At 39.4% G+C, this 26,675-nt stretch overlaps 1 protein-coding gene across 3 annotated transcripts in view; it reads left to right on the top strand.

Annotated features, from left to right (window-relative positions):
* The window catches only part of ZNF169 (zinc finger protein 169), a 56,743-nt gene extending 30,455 nt beyond the window's left edge, over positions 1-26,288 (top strand). For 2 of the 3 annotated variants that reach the window (XM_024117183.3, XM_024117182.3), the window contains exons 3-5: positions 5,709-5,835; positions 6,319-6,414; positions 21,978-26,288. In XM_024117183.3, the coding sequence (XP_023972951.1) occupies positions 5,709-5,835; positions 6,319-6,414; positions 21,978-23,527 (1,773 nt within the window). In that variant the 3' untranslated portion in view covers positions 23,528-26,288. The remainder of the gene's footprint in view (positions 1-5,708; positions 5,836-6,318; positions 6,415-21,977) is intronic. The other variant, XM_024117184.3, reaches the window with a different exon arrangement.
* The last annotated feature ends 387 nt before the right edge of the window (positions 26,289-26,675 follow it).

Below are 26,675 nucleotides of genomic sequence, written 5' to 3' on the forward strand. Positions count from 1 at the left end.
GGATAAAAACTGCATGATCATTTCAATTAATTACGAAAAAGCACTTGACAGAATTCAGCACTCTTTCATGGTAAAAACATTCATTAAACTAGGAATAGATGAAAACTTCTTCAACATGATAAAGGCCTTATATGAAAAATCCACACTAATGTTGTTCTTTATGGTGAAAGACTGAAAGCTTTTCCCTGAAAAACAGTACAAGATAAGGATATCCGCTTTTGCCACTTCTGTTCAACATAGTACTGGCAGTTCTAGCCAGAATAATTAGGCAGAAAAAGAAAAGGCATCCACATTCAAAAAGAAGTAAAATTATTTCTTTCCTGCAGACATTATCTCAAATCTATACAACCCTAGAATCCACAAAAAAATTGTTAGAGCTAATAAATGAATTCAGCAAAGTTTCAGGACACAAAATCAACACACAAAAGTCAGTTGTATTTATGTACGTTTTCAAAGAACTATTCAAACAGGAAATATTTTTTAAAATCCCACTTACAGTAGCATCAAAAATAATAAAATATTCAGTAATAAACCAAGCAGGCAAAAGCCTTGTTCACTGAAAAGTGCAAAACATTGCTGAAATTAAAGGAGACCTAAATAAATGGAAAGACTTCCCATGCTTATGGATTGGAAGACAATATTGCTAAGATGACAGTAACATCCAAAGTGATCTATGGATTCAATACAGTCCCTATCAAAGTACCATTCATGTTTTATATAAATAGAAAAACCTATCCTAAAATTCATTTGGAATCTCATTGGACCCTGAATAGTCAAAACAATCTTGAAAAAGGAAAAGAAAGTTGGAGGACTCACTCTGCTTGATTTCAATACTTAGCTCCAAGCTACAAACAGCGGCAAAATAGTGTTATACTGCCATAAGTATAAACATATAGGTCAGTGGAATAGAACTGAGAGCCCAGAAAAATATCCCTCTTACATATGATCAATTGATTTTTGACAAGGATGCCAAGACTATTCAATTGAAAAAGAACGGTCTATACACGTGGTGCTTGGACAACTGGATATCCAGAACTAAAAGAACACACTTGAGAAAAATGAAAAATTAGAAAGCCTCTGCAAAGAAATAGCAGATGTAATGAATAAGCATATGGAAATTTCATAACTGAGAAATATGTACCTGAAAGAAAAAGTTCAGAAGATGGGCTTAAGAGCAGATTGGCAGAACTATAAGATGGAATAATAGAAATTACCCAATCTGTGCAAGAGGAAGAAAATATACTGGGAAAAAGATGAACAGAGTCTCAAGAATTGTGAGAGTATAACAAAATATCTAACATTTGTGTCACTGTAGTTCTGGAAGAAGAAGCAAAGAAGGGCAGGGTTGAAAAAGTATTAGAATAATTAATGGCTGAAAAGTTCCTAAATTTGGCAAGAGATGTAAGCCTACAGATTCAAAAAGCTGAGTGTATCCCAAACATGATAAGCCCACTGAAATCCACTCCAGGATACATTATAATGAAACTCCTGAACACTAAAAATGAAGAAAACATCTTGAAATCAGCTAGAGAAAAATAACACATTTCTTACAGAGGAAGAAAACTGTTAGAATGGTAGTGAATTTCTCATCAGAAATGAGAGGCTAGATGGAAAGTGGTGTGATGTTTTTCAGGCACTGAAGGAAAAGAATTGTAAACCCCAAATCCTATGAAATGAAAATATTTTTCACAAATGAAGAGGAATCATTAAAAAAAAGATACATCATGCAGACATTACAAAGGAAAGCAAGAGTGGCTATATTAATATCAGGTAAGATAGACTTCAAAGAAAACTACCAGATACAGAGGGTGATAAATTGGTCAATTCACCAGCAAGACATAGGGATCCTTAATGTGTATGCATCAAATAACTGAGCTTCAAAAGATGTGAAGAGAAAACTGAAAGGAGAAATAGACAAATCAACAATTAGAGACTTCAACACCCTTCTCTCAATGTTGTATAAAATAATTAGACCCCAAATCAGTAGGAGCTCAACAATGCCATCAACCAACAGAATCTAATCAACATTTACAGAACATTCCACCTAATGATAGCAAAATGCATATTCTTACAGTCAGCCCTCCATATCCATGAGTTCCACATCTGCAGATTCAACCAACTGCAGATCAAAAATTAAAAAAAAATTTTTCCAAAAGTTCCAAAAAGCAAGATTTGAATTTGCTGTGTGCCAGCAACTATTTACATAGCATTTACATTATATTTACAACTGTTTACATGGCATTACATTGTATTAGGCATTATAAGTAATCTAGAGATGACTTAAAGTATACAGGAGGATGTGTGTAGGTTATATACAAATACCATGCCATTTAATATACAGGACTTGAGCATCTGTGGATTTTGGTATCTGAAGAGAGGTTCTGGAACCAGTCCTCTGTGGATACTGAGGGATGACTGTATGAAGATAGATATATTCTGGACCACAAAACAACACATGAAACAAAAAAAAATTTGTTTACCTTAATGAATTAAAAAAATTTAAACCATGCAAAGTATGTTGTCTGACCACAATGGAATCAAACTTGACATCAATAAGAGAAAGTTAACAGAAAAATCTCTAAGCACTTAGAAAATAACACACTGCTACATAATCTGGTCATCAAAAATGACATCTCAAGGGAAATAAAAACCTGCATGAAAGTGAATGAAAAGGAAAATATGAGATATCAAAGTATGTGGGATGCAGCTAAAGCAGTCTTGAGAGAAAAACCTGTAGCATTAAATGTATATGTTAGAAAACAGGAAGTCTCAAGTCAATAATCTAGGCTTCTGCCTCAAGAACCTAGAAAAATAAGAGCAAAGTAAACTCAGAGGAACAAAATGGAAGGAAATAATAGTGATAAAGGCAGAAATCAATGAAATTGAAAATAAAAAGAATAGAGAAAATCAGTGAAATAAAGAGCTGATTCTTTGAAAACAATAAAATTGACTAAACTTTAGCAAGACTAAGAAAAAAAAGGTAGACACAAATTACCAGTATCAGGAATGAAACAAGGGGTATTACTACATACTCTGTAGCCATCAACAGACTATCCACCCATAAATTTGACAACTTAGATGAAACGGGACTGGTTTCCTTGAAAAACATACTGTTGTACTTTAACTTGACCAATATGGAGTAGATAATTTGAACAGGGCTATAACTATTAAGAAAATCCAATTTATAATTTAAAAACTCCACAAAAGAAATTGATAGGCCCAGGTGACTTTACTGTGGAATTCTGCCAAATTTTTAAAGGAGACTTAAACACCAATGCTACATGATTTTTGTTTCAGAAAATAGGAGGGAACACTTTCTAATTCACTTTATGGATATTATGCTGGTAATAAAACCAGACAAGGATAATAGAAAAAATGAAAACTACAGATCAACGTCTCTCATGAATATAGACATGAAAATCCTTAAATTATTAGCAGATTGAATTCAACAATATATAAAAATAACTGTACACCATTATCAAGTGTGATTTATTCCAGGGACACAAGACTGGTTTCATATTTGAAACTCAATTGGTGTAATCCCCCATATTAACAGGCTAAAGAAGAAAGACCACATGATTATATTAATATCAGTTGATTCAGTACAAGCATTTGGCAGAATTCAATAACCATTTGTGGGGGAAGAAAAACACCTTAGAACAATAGAAATAGGGGAACTCCTCTACTTGATTAGGGACATCTACAAAAACATCTATAAATAGCATTATTCTTTTTTTAAAAATATAAAATACACATATACATAACAAAATTTTCTCCATTTTAAAATGTCCAGTTCATTGGCATTAAGTTCATTCACACAATGGTGCAGTCATCACCTTTCATCATTTCCAGAACTTTTTCATCTTCCTAGACTGAAACTCTATCCATTATATAATAACTCCCCATTCGCCACTCCCCCTAGCTCCTGGTAACCTCTATTTTACTTTGTTTCTATGAATTTGCCTATTCCAGGTACCTGCTATAAGTGGAATCAAACAGTATTTGTCCTTTGTGACTGGCTTATTTCACTTAGCATAATGTTTTCAAGGCTAATCTCTGATGTAGCATGTATCAGAATTTCCTTCCTTTTTAAGGCTGAATAATATACGGTTTTTTGTATATATGTACTACATTTTCTTATCTATTTATCTGTTGATGGGCATTTGGGTTGTTGCCACCTTTGAGCTATTGTGAATAATGCTGTTACGGGCATTGGTGTATCAGTATCTGAGTCCTTGCTTTTGATTCTTTGGGGTATATATACTGAGGATTAAAATTGCTCATCATATGGTAAATTGTATGTTTAACTTTTTTTTTTTGTATATTTAACTTTTTGAGGAACTGCTGAACTCTTTTCCACAGAAACCATAACGTTTTACTTTTTCCACAGCAATGCACAAAGGTTCCAGTTTCTCCACTCCCTCCCAAAACCTGTTTTTTTCTGTTTCTTTGATAACAGCTATCCTAATGTGTGTGATGTGGTATCTTTGTGGGAAAGTATTCTTAATGCTTTGAGACATTTTGTTTTCCTACTCATATCAAGAACAAGGAAAGGATGTCTGCTCCCACCACTCTTATTCACTTTTGTGCTAGAAGTTCTATAGTAAGGCAAGACAGGAAATAAAATACATATAGATTATAAGGAAAGAAATAAATCTGTCCCTATATGCATGATTGTCTATATAGGAAATCTTAAGGAATCTAGGAGAAAAAAAACTCCTAGAGCTAATAAGTGAGTTCAGCCATGTTGCAGGATTCAAGATAAGCATGCAGACAATTTATTTCTATATCATAGCAATGAACAAAATCTATATCATTTTTAACTGAACTATAAAAATACAATACCATTAAAATCACTAAAAAAAAGAAAAATGAAGGAATTTTTAGGTATCAGTTTTTAAACAAAACCTACTTAGGATTTGTATGCTGAAAACCACAACATGCTGATGAAAGACATCAAAGAACATCTCAGTAAATGGAGAGACATCTCATGTTCATAGATTTGAAGAGTCAACATGGTAAAGATGTCATTTCTTCCTAAATTGATATACAAGTTTAGTGCAAATCTTGTCAAAATTCCAGCAGGGTTTTTTGGTAGATATAGATGAGATTATTCTAAAATTTATATGGAAAGGCATATGCCCTAGAATAGGTAAAATATCTTTAAAATGAATAATAAAGGGGGAGGAATCACTCTACCTGATTTCAGGACGTACATGATATCTACAGTAATCAAAACTGTGATTTTCACAGCATCATAGACATAAAGATCAATAGAATAGAGAACCCCTGAATAGAGCCACCAGCAATGTGGAAGAAGGGTTAGTAGTCTTTTTTTTTTTAACATCTTTATTGGAGTATAACTGTTTTACAATGGTGTGTTAGTTTCTGCTTTACAACAAAGTGAATCAGTTATACATATACATATGTTCCCATATCTTTTCCCTCTTGCGTCTCCCTCCCTCCCACCCTCCCTATCCCGCCCCTCTAGGTGGTCACAAAGCACCGAGCTGATCTCCCTGTGATGGGTTAGTAGTCTTGAACACATGGCAAAACGGTTCAGGTTGAAAGCAGGATCTATCTATCTATCTCACCTGCGTGCTCCATGCTAGCCTTATTGCGGCCGTGGCTCTGGTTAGTGGCTTAGGTTAAGTTGACTAGTGGGCATGGGTGGCTTCTGGGTGAGCAGGGATGTGTTTGTGTTACAGGCATTAATGGCCTTCAAGGATGTGGCTGTGGCCTTCACCCAGAAGGAGTGGAAGCTACTGAGTCCTGCTCAGAGGACCCTGTATCGGGATGTAATGCTGGAGAACTACAGCCATATGGTGTCGCTGGGTAAGGTTGACCTGTCTCATGTCTCAGACTCTGCCTGTGGGCATCTTAAGATTTTATGGAGCAGCCACCATTCTTTGGGCTCAGAAAGAAACATGTTTTCCCTACACCCAGAGAATGTCTGGATTCTACAGAGTTGGAAATAGTGAAGTTATGTGTGTGTGTGTTGCTGGGGGGGGGTATGATGTTGCATTTCCAGGCCTCTTCCAAGGCTGGGCCCTCCTCCAAAATGATCTTGCTTCAAATGGGTGAATATTTGTATTTACTCAAGCACAGGGGAGAATCATATACTGCCTTTAGATCCAGGATTCCTCCCTCCCCTTAGTCATCTTTTCTCAGCATTCAGAGAAACTTTGTCCCCTCCACTCGCCCTGCCATGGTTCCCTACCCTCTTAGTCATTGCATTCCCTGGCTGAGTCCGAGTTCTGTGATAGCCTCTTAAGTCACTAACCCAAGATCACCTTGGTTTTTCTCCCCTGTGAGTAGGAATTGCCTTTCCTAAACCAAAACTCATCACACAACTGGAGCAAGGGGAAGAGCCCTGGAGAGAGGAGAGTGAAAGTCTTCTAGACCTTTGTCCAGGTAAGTGGGAAACACCAGGCAGACAAGGAGACAAGGCAGTGAGGCGCTCAGCAGGTGAGGAAAGAGGAGCACCTGTGAGCTTCTGGGGAGAAAGCTCTTCTGCAGGCCTCCCTTCTATGCTATTCCACTCAGCCCAGAGAGGGCTTCCCTGGCAACCCCCTCTTTCCTCCCCCATAGAGCCACACTCCGCTCATTTGATGTCCCTTGTCCAGCACTTCTAGGATCTCCCCATTCTTGAACTTTTGTTGGTTGGCCTGACCTTTAACATAGCACTTATCCTCTGAGACTAAGTCATCTACCCTGCTAGATTCTGTCCAGTAACCTGGTAGCGTTTTTGTGCATCGGTTCTACCCCATAAGTTCCCATTACTGTGTTTCTTTGATGATGGGTTATTTAAGATTACAACAGGGTGTGAAGAATTATATGAGTGCCAGTCTGCCTTCCCTGCAGCCTAAGAAATAGACCATTATAAGATCAGGTGACAACCCCCTGGTTGTGTCCCACTCTTCCCACCCTTGAGAATCTGACTTCTGCATTAGCATGCCTGTGATTGCCTTTAGCCTTTTAACCATTCAGCAGGTCTTTCAGCCATATAGAGAGTTGTTTTGCATGTCTGTAAACTTCTCTGCACATAGTACCATATTGTATACCTCCTTCTGGAACATGCCTTTTCACCAGTTTTATGTGAGATTCATATTAAAATGTGTACGTTTAGTTTCTGCTTTTAAAAACGGTTATATATGATTCCATTATATGAATATTTTAATGCAGATGAATTATCTTGTCCCTTCTTTTGGACATTTGAGTTACCTCCAGTTTTTGGCTATGAAATAATGTTGCTGTATATTCTTGCTACCTCCTTGGAAACACATGCAAGAGTTTCCCTCAAGATGCATACCTAGGAGCACAGTGGCTGGTTCATGGGCATGGGTAGCCTCAACCTGATTAGATTTTGCCACATTGTGTTCTGAAGCTGTTCAACACCATTTTATACTCCCAGCAGCAGTGGTGAGTTCTTGTTCCACATCCTCACATTTTTCACCCATCCGTTAGGTCTGTGGTGAAATCTCATATGGGTTTTGCTTTCCAGAAAGCATGAGCATCTCTTCCTGTGTTGATTGGCCATTGGTGTTTCCTTTTCTGTGATTTGACTGTTCAGGGTATTTCCCTACTTTTGATTTGGGCCATTTCTGTCATTGACTTGTAGAAATTCCATACACATTCTGGGAACATTTATGTCTTTCATCCAAGTGGAATTAATTTTATGTGAATGTTGGGAGGTAAGGATAAATTTCTGCCTGACTTTTTTTTGTTCATTCTTTTATTTTCAACCTTCCTGGCATTTTATTTTTGTTTTGTTACTTATTTATTTATTTGCTTCTAAATACAACCATATATCTGTACTTGTACTTTACAGCAAACTCAGTGCTTTTTTTTTTTTAAAGAAAACCTATTATATAAACTATAATTATAGTATAATAGAAAAACATTATTATGGTATAATAGTTAAGGGATAATTATAAGGTATATTATCAAAGTATAATAAACTACATATATTTAAAGTGTAGAATTTGGTAAGTTTTGACATCTACACAGCCATGAAACCATTGCCATAATTCATTTCCTGAGCATACCTTTCACCCCAAAGTTTCCTTGTGCCTCACTGTAATCGCTGTCTCCTGCCTCTCCCAGTCCTCCCCTTCCTCCCATACCCAGGCAGCCACTGATCTGCTTTCCATCATAGATTTGTTTGCATTTTTAGAATTCATATAAATTGAATCATATAGAATACATACTGGATTCTTTCACTTAACATAATTATTTTGAATTTCATCCACAATGTTCCGTGTATCAATAGTTCATTTCTTTTTATTGCTGAGTAGTAATATAGATATCACAATTATTTAGCCACTCACCTGTTAAAAGAAATTTGAGTAGTCTCCAGTTTTGATGAATACAAATAAAGCCTGTATGAACATTCATGAAAAGTCTTTGTGTAAATATAAGCTTTTTTTTTTAACATCTTTATTGGAGTACAATTGCTTTACGATGGTGTGCCAGTTTCTGCCTTACAACAAAGTGAATCAGCTATACATATACATATGTTCCCATATCTCTTCCCTCTTGCATCTCCCTCCCTCCCACCCTCCCTATCCCACCCCTCTAGGTGGTCACAAACCACCTACCTGATCTCCCTGTGCCATGCGGCTGCTTCCCACTAGCTATCCACCCTACGTTTGGTAGTGTATATATGTCCATGCCATTCCCAGAATACACCTCACTTGATCATGGTGTATGATCCTTTTAATGTGCTGTTGGATTCTGTTTGCTAGTATTTTGTTGAGGATTTTTGCATCTATGTTCATCAGTGATATTGGCCTGTAGTTTTCTTTCTTTGTGACGTCTTTGTCTGGTTTTGGTATCAGGGTGATGGTGGCCTCATAGAATGAGTTTGGGAGTGTTCCTCCCTCTGCTATCTTTTGGAAGAGTTTGAGAAGGATAGGTGTTAGCTCTTCTCTAAATGTTTGATAGAATTCGCCTGTGAAGCCGTCTGGTCCTGGGCTTTTGTTTGTTGGAAGATTTTTAATCACAGTTTCAATTTCAGTGCTTGTGATTGGTCTGTTCATATTTTCTATTTCTTCCTGGTTCAGTCTCGGCAGCTTGTGCATTTCTAAGAATTTGTCCATTTCTTCCAGGTTGTCCATTTTATTGGCATACAGTTGTTTGTAGTAATCTCTCATAATCTTTTGTATTTCTGCAGTGTCAGTTGTTACGTCTCCTTTTTCATTTCTAATTCTATTGATTTGAGTCTTCTCCCTTTTATTCTTGATGAGTCTGGCTAATGGTTTATCAATTTTATTTATCTTCTCAAAGAACCAGCTTTTAGTTTTATTGATCTTTGCTATTGTTTCCTTCATTTCTTTTTCATTTATTTCTGATCTGATCTTTATGATTTCTTTCCTTCTGCTAAATTTGGGGTTTTTTTGTTCTTCTTTCTCTAGTTGCTTTAGGTGCAAAGTTAGGTTGTTTATACGAGATGTTTCCTGTTTCTTAAGGTGGGATTGTATTGCTATAAACTTCCCTCTTAGAACTGCTTTTGCTGCATCCCATAGGTTTTGGGTCGTCGTGTCTCCATTGTCATTTTTTTCTAGGTATTTTTTGATTTCCTCTTTGATTTCTTCAGTGATCACTTCGTTATTAAGTAGTGTATTGTTTAGCCTCCATGTGTTTGTATTTTTTACAGATCTTTTCCTGTAATTGATATCTAGTCTCATAGCGTTGTGGTCAGAAAAGATACTTGATACGATTTCAATTTTCTTAAATTTACCAAGGCTAGATTTGTGACATAAGGTATGATCTATCCTGGAGAATGTTCCATGAGCCCTTGTTGTTTTTGGATGGAATGTCCTATAAATATCAAGTAAGTCCATCTTGTTTAATGTATCATTTAAAACTTGTGTTTCCTTATTTATTTTCATTTTGGATGATCTGTCCGTTGGTGAAAGTGGGGTGTTAAAGTCCCTTACTATGATTGTGTTACTGTCGATTTCCTCTTTTATGGCTGTTAGTATTTGCCTTATGTATTGCGGTGCTCCTATGTTGGGTGCATAAATATTTACAATTGTTATATCTTCTTCATGGATCGATCCCTTGATCATTATGTAGTGTCCTTCTTTGTCTCTTGTAATAGTTTTTATTTTAAAGTCTATTTTGTCTGATATGAGAATTGCTACTCCAGCTTTCTTCTGATTTCCATTTGCATGGAATATCTTTTTCATCCCCTCACTTTCATTCTGTATGTGTTCCTAGGTGTGAAGTAGGTCTCTTGTAGACAGCATATATATGGGTCTTCTTTTTGTATCCATTCAGCCACTCTGTGTCTTTTGGTGGGAGCATTTAATCCATTTACATTTAAGGTAATTATTGGCTATAAAGTTTTAAATGCCCATACTTTTAGACTCAGTATTTCTAGGAATTTATGCTCCAAAAATGAGCAATGAAAAATGTACAAGGATTTCCCTTGTGTGTTATTTGTTGTTTTTCCCTTGCTGCTTTTAATATGTTTTCTTTGTATTTAATTTTTGATAGTTTGATTAATATGTGTCTTGGTGTGTTTCTCCTTAGATTTATCCTGTATGGGACTCTCTGTGCTTCCTGGACTTGGGTTGTCTGTAGCCTTTTATGATTTTAGGCAGCCTCTCTGCTAATGGATGGGGCTGTGGTCCTTTTTTGCTCGTTGTTGGGCAAAGGGTGTCCAGCACTGTAGCTTGTTGGTCGTTGAGTGAAGCTGGGTGTTGGTGTTGAGATGGAGATCTCTGGGAGATTTTCGCTGTTTGATATTATGTGGAGTTGGGAGGTCTCTTGTGGACCAGTGTCTTGAAGTTGATTCTCTCACCTCAGAGACACAGCCATGACGCCTGGCTGGAGCACCAAGAGCCTTTAATCCACACGGCTCAGAATAAAAGGGAGAAAAAATAGAAAGGAAAGAAAGAAAGGAAGGAAGGAAGAAGGGAGGAAGGAAGGGAGAAAGGAAGGAAGGAAGGAGGGAAGAAAGGAAGGAAGAAAGGAAGAAGACAAAATGAAGTAGGATAAAATATAGTTATTAAAATAAAAAATAATTATTAAGAAGAAAAATTTCTGTTAAAAACAAAAAACAAAAAACAGGTCGGTCTAACCCTAGGACAAATGGTGGAAACAAAGCTATACAGACAGAATCTCACACCGCAGCACACACATACACACTCACAAAAAGAAAAAAGGGGTAAATAGTAATATATTTTGTTCCCAAAGTCCACCTCCTCAACTTGGGATATTTCGCTGTCTATTCAGGTTTTCCTCAGATGCAGGGCACTTCAAGTTGATTGTGGAGCTTTAATCCGCTGCTTCTGAGGCTGCTGGGAGAGACCTCCCCCTCTCCTCTTTGTTCGCACAGCTCCAGGGGTTCAGCTTTTGATTTGGCCCCGCCTCTGCACATAGGTCGCCTGAGGGCGTCACTCAGACAGGATGGGGTTAAAGGAGCAGCTGATTCGGGGGCTCTGGCTCACTCCTTAGCGTCTCATACCCGTCTCTGGTGTCCGCGCTGATAGCCGCAGCTCGCCCGTTTCTGGAGCTCCTTTATGCGGCGCGCTTAATCTCCTCTCCTCACGCACCAGGAAACAAAGAGGCAAGAAAAAGTCTTGTCTCTTCGGCAGCTCCGTGCCCATCTCTGGAGCTCCTTTAAGTGGTGCTGTAGACTTCTCCAGGACTCCCTCCTGGCTAGCCGTGGTGCACTAACCCCTTCAGGCTGTGTTCACGCAGCCAACCCCAGTCCTCTCCCGGCTTCCGACCGAAGCCCGAGCCTCAGCTCCCAGCCCCCGCCCGTCCCGGCGGGTGAGCAGACAAGCCTCTCGGGCTGAGTGCTGGTCGGCACCAATCCTCTGTGGGAATCTCTCCGCTTTTCCCTCTGCACCTTGTTGCTGCGCTCTCCTCCGTGGCTCCAAGCTTCCCCATCTGCCACCTGCACTCTCCACCCGTGAAGGGGCTTCTAGTGTGTGGAAACCTTTCCTCCTTCACAGCTCCCTCCCACTGGTGCAGGTCCCGTCCCTATTCTTTTGTCTCTGTTTATTCTTTTTTCTTTTGCCCTACCCAGGTACGTGGGGAGTTTCTTGCCTTTTGGAAGTTCTGAGGTCTTCTGCCAGCGTTCAGTGGGTGTTCTATAGGAGCAGTTCCACGTGTAGATGTATTTCTGATGTATCTGTGGGGAGGAAGGTGATCTCTGCGTCTTACTCTTCTGCCATCTTCTCTCTTTCTCCGAACATACGCTTTTATTTCTTTTGCATAAATACCTGGGATTGGAGTGGCTGGGTTGGATGATACAGGGTATGTTTAACTTTTTATGAAACTCACAAAGTAGCTGCACTATTTCACGTTTCCACCAGCAGTATATGAGGATTCTGGATGCTCCACATATTTGTCAACACTTAGGTATTATGATTTTAATTTTAAGCATTTTCATAGCTATGCAGTGGCATCTTATGTGGTTTTACTTGACATTTTTCTAATGACTAGAGATGTTGAGAATCTTTTCAAGTGCTTATTTGCTATCTGTATATCTTCTTTGGTGAAATGTCTTCTCAAATCTTTGGGCCATTTGAAAAGTTGGTTTCTTATGTTTTTATTATTGAATTTTGCAAGTTCTTCATATATTCTGTATAGAACTCCAGTATCAGATATTTGATTTACAAGTATTTTCTCTGTGGCTTGCTTTTTATTCTCTTAATAGTGTCTTTCAATGAGAATTTCTTAATTTTGGTGAAGTCCAAGTTTCAGTTTTTTCTTTCATGAATTTCACTTTTGGTGACATATTTAAGAAATCTTTCCCAAAATGAAGGCCAAAAAGAGTTTCATATATTTTTTCTTCTAAAAGTTTTATAATTTTTACTTTACATTTATTTCTATATCTTGAATAAATTTTTATACTTGGTACCAGGTCTGGATTTAAGTACAATTTTTCTTTCTTTTTTTTTGTATACAAATATTCAATTTTCCAGCACCATTTATTGAAAAGGCAACCCTTTCTTTACTGAATTTCCTGTGCAGCTTGGTGGTAAATCAGTTGTGTATGGGTCTATGTCCAGACTCTTTTTCACTCCTTTCTTTATCTATGTTGATGTCAATACCACATAGTCTTTTTTTAAAATTAATTAATTAATTTGTTCTAAATAATTTATTTTATTTTATTATTTATTTTTGGGCCACATTGGATCTTCGTTGCTGTGTGTGGGCTTTCTCTAGTTGCAGCATGTGGGCTTTCTCTAGTTGCAGCGAGCGGGGGCTACTCTTCATTGTGGTGTGCAGGCTTCTCATTACGGTGGCTTCTCTTGTTGCAGAGCATGGGCTCTAGGGCACGCGCGCTTCAGTAGTGTGGCTCACGGGCTGTAGAGCACAGGCTCAGTAGTTGTGGTGCACGGGCTTAGTTGTTTCACAGCATGTGGGATCTTCCCAGACCAGGGCTTGAACCCATGTACCCTGCATTGACAGGCAGATTCTTAACCACTGTGCCACCAGGGAAGCCCTATTCATATATTTAATTTATTTTTTGGCTGCATTGGGTCTCTGTTGCTGCATGCGGGCTTTCTCTAGTTGCGGCGAGTAGGGGCAGTGTGTGGGCTTCTTATTGCGGTGGCTTCTCTTGTTGTGGAGCACAGGCTCTAGGCACGCGGGCTTCAGTAGTTGCAGCATGTGGGTTCAGTAGTTGTGGCTTGAGGTCTCTAGAGAGCAGGCTCAGTAGTTGTGGTGCACAGGCTTAGTTGTTCTGTGGCATGTAGGATCTTCCTGGACCAGGGTTTACACCCATCTCCCCTGCATTGGCAGGCAGATTCTTAACCACTGTGCCACAAGGAAAGTCCCAATACTATGTAGTCTTGATTACTGCAGCTTTATAATAAGTCTGGAACTTAGTATAAATCCTCTAACATTTTTTCTTTTTTCAAGTTGTGCTAGATTCTTTGCATTTCCACATGAATTTTAGAATCAGCTTGGCGATTTTCACAAAAAAAGCCTGCTGGGATTTTGATTGGGATTGAGTTGAATGTACATCAATTTGAGGAGAATTTACATGTAAATAATACTCTGTCATCCAGTATATGAACACAGTCAATCTCTCTATTTTTATGGGACTTCTTAATTTTTGTCAGCATTGTTTTGTAGTTTTTCGTACACAGGTCTTATGCATCTTGTCAGATTTATCCCTCTGTGTTTCATATTTTTGATGCTATTTAAGGTACTTTAAAATTTCAGTTTTCAGTTGTTTGTTGATAGTATATAGAAATACAATTAATTTATGTATAATGATCTTGTATCTGGTAAATTTGCAAAACTTACTTCTCAGTCCTAGCAGGTTTTGTAGATAGTATAGGATTTTCTAAATAGATGATTAAGTTATTTGTAAGTAAGCTATAGTTTACTTCTTTCCATTCTTTATGTCTTTAATTTCTTTTTCTTGCCTCATTGCACGGCGAGAAAATCAGTGCAATGATGAATTTAAGTGGTGAGAGTAGACATCCTTTCCTTGTTCCTGATCTTATGGGGAATGCTTTCCTCCTAAGTGGACGTTTTATGGCTGCCCTTCAGCAGCTTGACAAACTTCCCTTCTGTTCCTTGTTTGATGAGTTTTTATTGGGAATGAATGCTGGATTTTGTCCAATTTTTTTTTTGGCATCTTTAGAGATGATCATGTGTGTTTTTCTTTTTTAGTTTTTTAATTTGGAAAATTACACTTTTTTTTTCTTGTTAAACCAACCTTGTATTTCTGTAATGCAATGCACTGACCTTATTCAGATTTTACCAGTTTGACCTTCACTTTTGTGTATGTGTATGTTTATTTAGTTCTATGAAATTTTATACATGTACATTCGTGTAACTACCACTATATTCAAAGATACAGGACAGTTCCGTCACAAGGATCCCTTCTGCTACCCTTGTATAGTCACAGCCAACTCCCTCACTACTCCCCTTCTCTTCTTCTGGCAACCACTAATCTGTTCTTTGTCTCTATAACTTTGTCATTTCAAGAATGTTATATGAAGGAAGTCATATCATATGTTACCTTTGGGGATTACTTTTTTTCATTCAGCATAATTTTCTTTTGAGATCCATCCAAATTGTTGCGTGTATCAGTATTCCATTCCTTTTATTGCTGAGTAGTAGTCCAATGTATGAATGTACCACAGTTTGTTAAACCATTCATCCATTGAAGGACATCCGGGTTCTGTATAGTTTTTGGCTATTATGAATAAAGCTGCTATGGACATTTGTGTATAGGTTTTTGTGTGAAAGTAAGGTTTTCATTTCTGGCATAAATGCCCAAAAGTGCAAGTTTCTGGCTTATATAAATATATCAATATGTTTAGTTTTGTAATAAAGTACCATACTCATTTCCAGAATGGCTAAACCATTTTACATTCCCAGCAGCAGTGTTTGAGTGATCCAGTTTGTCTGCATTCTTGCCAGGATTTGGTGTTAGCACTATTTTTTAAAAAACATTTATTTGTTTATTTTGTTGCACTGGGTCTTAGTTGCAGCAGGTGGGCTCCTTAGTTGTGGCTCACGGGCTCCTTAGTTGCAGCATGCAAACTCTTAATTGTGGCATGCATGTGGGATCTGGTTTCCTGAGCAGGGGTCGAACCTGGGCCCCTTGCATTGGGAGCGCGGAGCCTTAACCACTGCGCCACCAGGGAAGTCCCAGCACTATTTTTTATTTTAGCCATTCTAATAGATTTCTAGCAGTATCTCCTTAGTTGGTAAGAGTAAGTAGTTTAGTGCAAGCAGTTCCTCTCTGGGGAGAGCTGAGTAGCTGAGCATATCTGAGTTAAGTGCACTGTATCAAGATTTACTCTTCTTAGAAAGAGATTTGTGTTCTCCCCATGGGTAGGTAAAAAGCTTATGAGTCCCTGTTCATGGGTGGCTATTGCTGTCATTTTGTGAGGTCTTCATGGCATGTTCTTAGCATCTACTCATTCTGCTCAGACGATCTTTATCCCCAAGTGGCTGGCAGATATGAGTGTGTCTTAAGATCTGATCTGACCAGCAAATGGTTCTGGCAAAGACGATCTAACAAGTGCTGAGAGGAAAGGCAGAGTCTCCTCCTGGGTTAGCTCCTGTGAGTGGTTGGCAGGAAGGGACCCATGGACTCAGGTCCAGGGTGTCCACTTGAGCATCTCCAGACACTGCAGTTTTAAAAGGGCCAACTTCTGGCAGCTCATCTCAGCTTAGTGGCCCCCATGAAAGGTGGTTGGCCCCAGGAGTAATGGGTAGCATGCATATCATTACCTAGAGTTGTTTATTTGTTTAAGGTGGAACTAACTTACAAGGAAATGCGAAATCTTAAGTATACTAGTCTGTGAGTTCAAACAATGCATATACCTTCAAAACCCAAACTGTATCAAAATACACATCATTACTGTTATCCACATAGTTCCCTTGCGGCCCATCCCAGTAAACCCCTGCTCCTACCCCTCAGAGGTACCACTGTTCTGATTTTATTTCACCATAGATTAGTTTGGCCCACCGTACAGTTTTGCATAAATGGAATCATTTAATATGTTCTTTTTTCTGTAAGGCTTCTTTCACTCAGTATAGTTTTTAAACTTCATCCATGTCGTTGCATACATCAGTAGTCTGTTCTTTTTTTAACATCAAATAGCATTCCATTATATGAATATATGACTGTTTATCCATTCTCCTTAATAGACACCTTGATGGCTTCCAGTTTTCAATCACTTTTAAAAAGTTGCTATTAACATTCTTATGCTAAAAATTTTTTGTTTGTTTTTGGTAAACCTTTGTTTTCATTTCCTTTGGATAAATACCTAGGGTATATTAGTTTTCTAGGTTGCTGTAATAAATTACCACAAACTTAGAAGCTTAAAACAAAGAAATTTATTCTTTCACAGTTCAACATCAACATACTGGAGGGGCTGGTTCCTTCTGGAGGTTTTGAAATGGAGTCTGTTCTTTGTCTCTCTTAGCTTCTGGTAGTTGCTGGCAATCCCTAGTATTCCTTGGCTTGTAGCTGTATCGCTCTAATCTCTGCCTCTGTGGTTACATAGGCTTCTTCCTTCTATATGTCTCTGTATCCAAATCACCCTCTCCTTGTAAGGATTCCAGTCATTGAATTAAAGCTCATTCTAATCCAGTATAACCTCATCTTAACTTGATTACATCTGCAAAGACTATTTCAAAATAAGGCCACATTCACATGTTCCAGGTTGATATTAATTTTGGTGGGATAATATTCAACTCAGTGCACTGAGTCATAGGGTTACTGTATGTGTAGTTTTATAAGAAACGACTAGAACTTTTCCAGAGTGGTTGTACAATTTCTCACTTCCATGAACAACAAACACATGAGAGTTCCTGTCACTTCACATCTTCCCCGACAGTTTTCATTTTATCTCTGGTGGTGGATGTGTAGAGTTATCTCATGGGGGTTTCCATTTTGCTGACAGTTAATGACAGTGAACACTTCTGTATGCTTTTTGATCATTAATATGTATCATATACCTTACTTTATGAGGTATACATTCAAATCTTTTTCCAATTTTTCTGCATTGTTTTTCTTTTTATTATTGAGTTCTATGAGTTCTTTATTAATCCTAGATACCAGTCCATTGTCATTTGTACATTTTGCAAACATCCTCTCAGTCTGAAACTTTTCTGTTCATTTTCTTAACAATAACTTTTGATGAGCAGATATTTAATATTGAAGTCTAATTTTCCTCTGTCATGAAGATAATCTATATTTTCTTTTAACTGCTGTATAGTTTTAGCTTTTATATTTAGGTCTACAGTTCATCTTGAATTAACTTTTGTGTATGGCATGAGGCAGGAATCAAGGTTTATTTTTCTTTTTCATATGGATACACAGTGGCTCTAGCATCATTTGTTGAAAAGTCTTGTCTTTCCTTTATTGCATTGCTTTGTTGAAAATCCAATCACTGGCTAAGTGTGGTTCTATTTTTATGCTCTCTCTGTTCTATTCCTTCAATTAATATGTCTATCATTAAATCAAATCACACTGTCTGTATTACTGTAGGGTCACTGGAAGTCTTGAAGTCAGGTAGTATAAGCCTTCTCCTTTTGTTTTTCTTTTTCAGGATTGCTTTGGATAGTCTAGGTCCTCTGCATTTCCACTTTAATTTTAGGATCAGCTTCTCATTAAAAAAAAGACAGAAAAAAAGAAAACCTGGGTAGTGTTTGAGATTTTAGTGTATCTATAGATAATTTGGAGTAGAAATTACATCTTACCAGTATCAAATCTTACAAGCCACTACCAAGATCTTTTCAAAGTCATCTCAGCAAAATAAAAATTTGTGAGATGCAGCTAAAGCAGAGTTTAAAGGAAATTTATAGCCTTAAGTGCTTATTTTAGAAAAGAAGGTCTGTGATCAGTGACTTAATAAGAAGCTAGAAAAAGAAGAGCAAAGTGAGTGAAAGGAAGGGAATAATGAAAATAAGAGCAGAAATCTGTGAAATATAACACTTTATTATCAACAGAAAATTTTGGTAAGCCAAATGTTGAACGTCTGAAAAGATTAACAAAATTATATATTGCTACGTAGACTAATCAAGAGAAAAAGGAGACATGAATAATTCAAGAATGAAAGGGAAATTACTACATATCCTTCAAACTTTAAAAGGATACTAAGGGGATATTATGAACAAGTTGATACTAACAAGTTTAACCCTTATATGAAATGGATGAATTCTTGAAAAATACTACTGACACAGGATGGGACAAAATCTGAGTATAGTACATTTATTAAAGTAATTAAGTTGGTGGTGGATCCATGAACCTACACAAGTGATAAAAACCTTCCAAACTGAATCCAACCACGTTTGAAAAGAATTACATACCATGTCCAAGTGGAATTTATTCTACATATGAAAAGTACAGCATTAGAAAATCCATACTACAGAATATTAATTCATATTTATATATCTTCTAATAAGATGGAAGCTTTCTCTCTAGCTCTCTTCCTTTCTTTCTAAATCTTCACCAAAATCACATATAACATCCATGTTTCCACCAACAGTCCCTTCTTGTCAATCTAGGCTTTTTCTTGTATGTACCTCAAACTCTTCCAGCCTCTACCTATCACCTCATTCCAAAGCCACTTACACAATTTTAGGTATTTGTTACAGCAGCACCCACTTCTTGGTAACAAAATCAGTATTATGGTTATTGAGTAACAGAACCAATAGGACGTATGTGTACACACACACACACACACACACACGGACATGAGATTATAAAGAATTGGCTCATGCAACTGTGGAGGCTGAGAAGTCCCAAGATCTGCAGTCAGCAAGATGAAGACGTAAGAGAGCCCATGGTGTAGTTCCAGTCCAAAGGTTATCAGGCTCAACATCCAGGAAGAATTACTGTTTCAGTTCAAGTGTGATAGCAGGAAAAACAAAACCAATCCCATCCATCTCCTCTCCACCACCCACCCTCCCATGTCCCAGCTTGAAGGCAGTTAGACTGGAAGAATTCCCTCTTATTTGGGAGAGGATCAGTCCTTTGTTCTATTCAGGCCTTCGACTGATTGGATGAGGGCCACCCACATTAGGGAGGGCAGTCTGTCTGCTTTACTCAGTCTTTCCATTTAAATGTTAAAGTCTTCCAAAAACACCCTCACAGAAACACCCAGAATAATGTTTAACTAAATGTTTGGGCAACCTGTGACCAGCGAAGTTAATACATAAAATTAACCATCGCATATGCTAATATTTCTTTTATATTTTCTTAAAATCATGGAGATGGCATATTATGAAAGTTGTCTAATTTCTAGGGATTAATTCTGATTAATATTGAAAATATTCCCTTTCTACATTTGTGGACCAAGTCTTAAAATTCTTTAAATTGTTTAAAAGCAGTGAATGCACAGTATTCTTTCTTCTGCTGTAATCCAGTGTCTATGGTCATTTGTTTAACTCACTGCTATACTTTCCTTCCTCACAACTGCAGTTGCAGAAGGCAAAATTTCTTTAAGGAGCCATTAGACGTGGATTTTCTTTTTCCTTTGGAACGTTTAAGTTCATGTACAATTATTGAAGTACTTACTGGTCTGAAAAATCAATTGGCATGAGAGCAGCTGTAGATTATAAAAGAATTTACAAAATGATTAACTTTTTCTACATTGTGGAAATTTTTGTGATTAACTGAAAAGCATTACCTTGGTAACATTTTATTTTTTATTTCTCCTTCTACTGAGGAACTTCTGGATGTTCAAAACCAAAGTGGACTTTGTAATTCTTAATCACTTTTAGCTAAAATTTGCCGCATTACTAGATAGGCACAAAAATGATGAATGAGTAGTCATATTAGAGGCTATGGTTCCCATAAGGGCAGCGTTAACTATTTAAATCAGTCACCATATTTTATACAGAAGACACTGAACGGCACACCTGTAATGATGTGCTGTTTACCACTGGCCTTAGACTTTATGCCTAGGCGGGAGTATAAACAGGCCCAGGAGAAGGCAGTGGCTGCTTTTCTCTCCCCATCACAGACAAGGAAACAGTAGTGCAATACTGAAAGCTCAGCTGTCAGAACTTTAGAATTACAACAAAGTGTTTCTTGGAAACTGCAGGCCAGAAATGTACATACCTGCCACGAGTTTTGAAAATGTGGACAGCCTAGCTTAACAAAATAAACTGACTGATAGTTCAGTGAGCTGAACTAGAGACCAACCATGGTGGGACCCCTGACTGAAAGGATGTTCACTTTCACAGTGAAAGTCCATCAGGGTCAGCACTTGTGAGTGATTATCAAGGCCATTTCACAGGAGCTTCTAGGTCTAGCAACACACACACACACACACACACACACGCACACACAGAACAAACTAAATTTAGTGAATAGTTTGCTGAGGGGTTTTTAAGTGTTAGGAAGGGGTTTCATGGTAGCTCTTCTTGTTAGTATTGAAAGCTAGCCTCTTAAACCAGATGGAATGAGTAGTTTTCTGTAAAAGGGTCAGGTCGTAAATATTTTAGTCTTTGTAGCCTTTATGTTCTGTGTTGCAACTACTCACCTTTGTTGTTGTATGTGAAAGCTGCCATAGACACAACATGAAGACGGAGTGTGGCTGTGGTCTAATAGACCTTTATTTACAAAACACCTGGTTGGCTGTAGTTTGCTGCCCAGTGTTAGAGACGGTTCATAAAATATATCGCACTTTTGATTGATGAAGAAAGAGGTAGGTCTGCAAAGGCCTGGTATACTGAGTTTATTTAAGGTTCATGGTATTTTTCATCAGCTTCTGGCGGATAGAAGCAGGGTAGTGGAGCAAGGTATACAAATTTGATATCTGTTAGAGCTATTTTAGGTGGAAATTTTTCCATTTACAACAGTTAAAAAAAAAACCACTGCGAAAAGCAGGTCTTGGAGGAGTCAAAATCCTTTAAGGGGTTGCAGGCCTAGACTATGTTTTTGTGTTTACTGCTGAATTCACACTCCCAGATAGAGAACCCACTGCATAATGCTCTAGGAAATACTTGTTTAGGATGGGGGAAACACCTTCCAGTTCATTTCCCACATGGGTCTCTGAACTGTCCTCTCTATTGCCTCCACCATGGGGCCTCTAGGTGGAGTTACTCCCTTTTTTGACTCCATCCTTTCTTGTAGGAAATGTCCCTAAAGAAATTTGTAATAAGTTATGTAGTTTAACTCTCAGTAAAAGCATATATTTGTAGATATTGTTTACATCAGTGTTAATGACTGTGGCTTGTAAGATAATTGTATTGGGGGCAGATGTATAACTCTAATGGCAGCAATTTATAGGGCTAGAGCTGCCTGTGATGCTTTCTTAAAATTATTTAAGCTGGGCTGATGTTTAGAGTTGGCTCATTGTGTGGGTTTTATGTGTTGTAAAAGGATATACATTAATGTGTCACCCTGGGATGAAAGGTAGGTCTGTGAAGGAAATCTTTGTTGTGGGAACATCTGAGGAATGACTGCTGGACAAGTGTTACCATCCACAAGATACCTGTGGTGATTCTGACCGACACTTTCTCTCCAGCAGAACCAAGAACAGAATTCCAGCCCCATCTCTCCTGCCCGGTGAGTTTTTCCAGTCCACATTTCCTCCATCAAGATGTGCTCTGCGGTCACTCCCCTCAGATCTTCCCAGGTTCATCTGCAGGAAGCCACTTCCTACTAGAAGCTCCAAGCTGCTCGAGTGACAAAGCAGAAGATGGAGAGAGAGAAGACTCTTGCACTGTGTTTGGGAGGCTGCGGCTGAGCGGGACTTCAAGGGCATTCTTCAGCCCATCTCAAGGTCAGCCAGTAGACCGGGAAGGCAACAGCGGTGGAGGAATAGATCAGGGGATGATCCCTGAGGAGGCAGATGCAATGTTGACAGGAGCAGACATCTCAGAATCTGGAGCAGTCATATGTGAAAAATACAGACTAGGACTTAGCACAAAGTCAAGCCTCTTTAGCCTCCAGAAGCTTCATGTGTGCCCTGAATGTGGCAGAAGCTTCTACCAGAGGTCAGACCTCATCAAGCACCAGAGGACACACACAGGGGAGAAGCCCTATAGTTGTAGGGAGTGTGGGCGAGGCTTTGGCCGGAAGTCCTCCCTCACCATACACCAGAGGAAACACTCAGGGGAGAAGCCCTACATGTGTAGGGAGTGTGGGCGACACTTCAGGTATACATCCTCCCTAACTAACCATAAGAGGATACACTCTGGGGAGAGACCCTTTGTATGTCAGGAGTGCGGGCGAGGCTTTCGCCAGAAGATTGCCCTCATCCTGCACCAGAGGACACACTTGGAGGAGAAGCCTTTTGTGTGTCCAGAGTGTGGAAGAGGCTTTTGCCAGAAGGCATCACTCCTCCAACACCGTAGCTCACATTCAGCTGAGAGGCCCTTCTTGTGCCTTGAGTGTGGGCGTGGCTTCAGGCAGCAGTCGCTGCTCCTCAGTCATCAGGTCACACATTCAGGGGAGAAGCCTTATGTTTGTGCCGAGTGTGGGCACAGCTTTCGCCAAAAGGTCACTCTCATCAGACACCAGAGGACACACACAGGGGAGAAGCCTTACATGTGCTCTGAGTGTGGGCGTGGCTTTAGCCAGAAAGTCTCCCTCATGGGCCACCAGAGGACACACACAGGGGAGAAGCCTTATGTGTGCCCTGAGTGTGGGCGTGGTTTTGGTCAGAAGGTCACCCTCATCAGACACCAGAGGACGCATACTGGGGAGAAGCCTTATCTGTGCTCTGAGTGTGGACGTACCTTTGGCTTCAAGTCACTCCTCACCAGACACCAGAGGACACATTCAGGGGAGGAGGCTGATGTGTACGGAGTATGTGAGCAAAGACTTGGTTGGAAGACCCACCTCACCTCTGACCAGAGGACATACTCAGGAGAAAAGCCATGTGTGTGTGATGAGTGTGGACGTGGCTTTGGCTTCAAGTCAGCCCTCATCAGACACCAGCGGACCCATTCAGGAGAGAAACCGTATGTGTGCAGGGAGTGCGGTCGTGGCTTTAGCCAGAAGTCTCACCTCCACAGACATAAGAGGACCAAGTCTGGCCATCACCTCCTGCCACAAGAGCTGTTCTCTTGACGTTTCCTTTCTTTTCCCCATGAGTGTGTAGATGGCAGAAATCACTAGGAAATGTTCCACTTTCCTTAAATTCAGTCGAAAAAAATGTTGCATTCTTTCAGTGATCTTAAGACAGTTGATTTATGGTTTACTTCTTGCACTAGCAATGTGTTTTAATTTGCTAGGGCTGCCATAACAAAATACCACAGACGTGGTGGATTAAAGAACAGAAGTTTGTTTTTTCAAAGTTCTTGAGACTGGAAGTCCAAGATCAATGTGTAGGCAGTTTGGTTTTTACTGAAGTCTCTCCCCTTGGCTTGCAGATGATTGCATTCTTGCTGAGTCCTGAATGGCCTTTTTTCTGTGTGCGTGCTTCCCTGGTATCTCTCTACTTCTAAAGACACCAGCCATACTGGGTTAGGGCTCCACCCTATGACCTCATAATATTTACCTTTAAAAGTCACATTGTAGGTTATGGCTTCAATGTATGAATTTGGGGGAACAATTCAGTCTTAACAACTCAGCCCTCTGGACCCCCCAGATTCACATTCTTCACATACAAAATACATTCACCCCATCTTAACAGCTGCAAACATCTTAACCCATTCCAGTATCAACTCTAAATTCAAAATCTCACCTAGATCTCTTCTAAATTGAGTGTGGATGAGACTAGAGGTATGTTTCATCCTTTGGCACAATTCCTTTCCAGCTGTGAACGTGTGAACCAGACAAGTTATTCGCTTCCAAAATACAATGATGGGATAGGCAGAGAATTCACATTTCCATTCTAAAAGTGGAAAGAAGGATTCCTGGGTCCCAAGCAAGTTTAAAACCTTGCAAGGCAAATTATGTTAGTTTTTAAGGCTTGAGAATAATCTTTGGCTGTGTCCTCTGCCCTCTGGTCCCACTGGGGTGGCAGCCCCACCCTTCTGGTCTCACTGGGATGGCAGCGGTGATACATGGCCCACTGAAACCATGGAGGAACCATACGGCTCATCAGACTTTTATTCTCTCGGCCTGTTTTGGAAATGGCAGACCTGCTGGTCTCTGTTTCACCTTTGGGGTCATTCTTTCCTCTTCTTGATGGATAATGTGTTTGTAGTCAGATAGTTAGCTCTATTCTCCCTTCTTGTAGAATCCCAGAAATCTGACAGCCTGCCTTCATTTTGTCCCATCTAGGTCACCTTTAGTTCTACTGAGATGGTTGATTGGTTCCAAACTTACCTCTCTGTCTTCATTTATTTATTTTATTTATTTATTTATTTTTGGCTGTGTTGAGTCTTCTTTGCTGCGTGCGCACTTTCTCAAGCTGGGGCAAGCGGGGGCTACTCTTCGTTGTGTTGTGCATGCTTCTCATTGAGGTGGCTTCTCTTGTTGTGGAGCATGGGCTCTAGGCACGTGGGCTTCAGTAGTTGTGGCATGTGGGCTTCAGTAGTTGTGCCACGAGGGCTCAGTAGTTGTGGCTCACAGGCTCTAGAGTGCAAGCTCAGTAGTTGTGGCACACAGGCTTAGTTGCTGCACAGCATGTGGGATCTTTCTGGGCCAGGGCTCGAACCCGTGTCCCCTGCATTGGCAGGCAGATTCTTAACCACTGCGCCACCAAGGAAGTCCCCTAAACATTGTCTAGCCACACCATAGTATTCTTTCCAGAACATGCTTTCTCATTTTTTACAACATGGATAGGCTGAGAACTTTCCAAATCTCTTAAATTCTGGTTCTCAAAATTTTGCTTAACATTTCCTTCAATTTATCTCTGTACTCCCACATTTTACTACAAGGAGGAAGGAGAAACCAGGTTGCACCTTCAACACCTTGCTTAGAAATCTCCTCAGCTAAATATTTGTCACTCATGTCACAATTTCTACTTTCCACAAAATATTGGAACACAAGCCAGGTTCTTTACCACTTTATAGCAAGGACTGTCTTTCCTCCAGTTTCCAGTATCATGTTCCTCATTTCTATCTGAGACTGCACCATAATCACGTGTAATGTCTGTATTCCTACCAACAGTCTGTTCGAGGCAATCCAGGCTTTTTATAACAAGTGCCTCAGACCTCTTCCAGCCTCTGTCACCCATTTCCAAAGCCATTCCATATTCTTAGATATAACTTTCAGTACCAAAACTATTCTTTTGCTAACGCTGCCATAACAAAACCAGAAGCTGGATGGCTTAAGCAACAGAAATTTATTTTCTCAGTTCTGGAAGCTGGAAGTCCAACATCAAGGTGTCAGCAGGGTTATTTTCTATTGAAGTCTCTCTTCTTGGCTTGCAGATGGCTGCTTTCTTGCTGCATCCTCACATAGGCTTTCTTCTGTACATGTGCTGGAGAAAGGGAGTGAGCTCTGGTGGCTCTTACTCTTACAAGGCCACCAGCCCTATTGGATTAGGGCCCCAGCTTTATGCTACCATGTAATCCTTTTTTGTTGTTGTTGATTACACCATTTAATCTTAATTACCTCCTTATAAGCCCTACATCCAAATACTGGGGGATTAGGGCTTCAACCTATGACTTCCAGGGGGAAGAATTCAGTTCATAACACTGCCTTCTGGATACCCCAAATTTATATCTGGCCAACAACTATGCCATAAAGGTGTGTTCTGACCTTTGCTTTTCTTTCCCCGTGAGTGTGAACGTGGCAGAAATCACTAAGAAATGTTCTGCTTTCCTGAAATGGAATGGAGGGGAAAAATGTTGATTTCTTTCAGTGTTCATTAGTTGGTCTATCACTTACTTTCTAAGCAGCAGTCTTTCTCTATATTTTATGGCTTTTTGTTTTAATAAACTGCTTCTTTACAAAGTTGCACACCTGCATATGTACCTTATTCACTCACCTCTCAAGAGCCCCAAGGTATTCAACCTCTTGGGAGACATGAGAAAGTCACTGTCTATTTTGTTCTGGACTCTAGTTCTGTAGAGGGAGAGCAATATTATAATAGCTTTCATCTTTACCCTTCTTAAGTCCTCCAAAGCCATATGAGATCTCCAAGCCATACACTCAGCACCACCCCCAACAGCTGATTGAAAGGCATCCATTAATACCCATCCCTGCAGTCCAAGGCCCATTGGCTGTACATACATGCCACTGATTTAGCCCAAGGACTCATGGCCTTCAGTCACCACCCTCCCTAGTCCTCCAGTCAGGGGCTAAGGAACTGGAGCACCCAGCT

This window comes from Physeter macrocephalus, chromosome 9 (genome assembly GCF_002837175.3).
Source record: "Physeter macrocephalus isolate SW-GA chromosome 9, ASM283717v5, whole genome shotgun sequence".
Lineage (NCBI taxonomy): Eukaryota > Metazoa > Chordata > Mammalia > Artiodactyla > Physeteridae > Physeter > Physeter macrocephalus.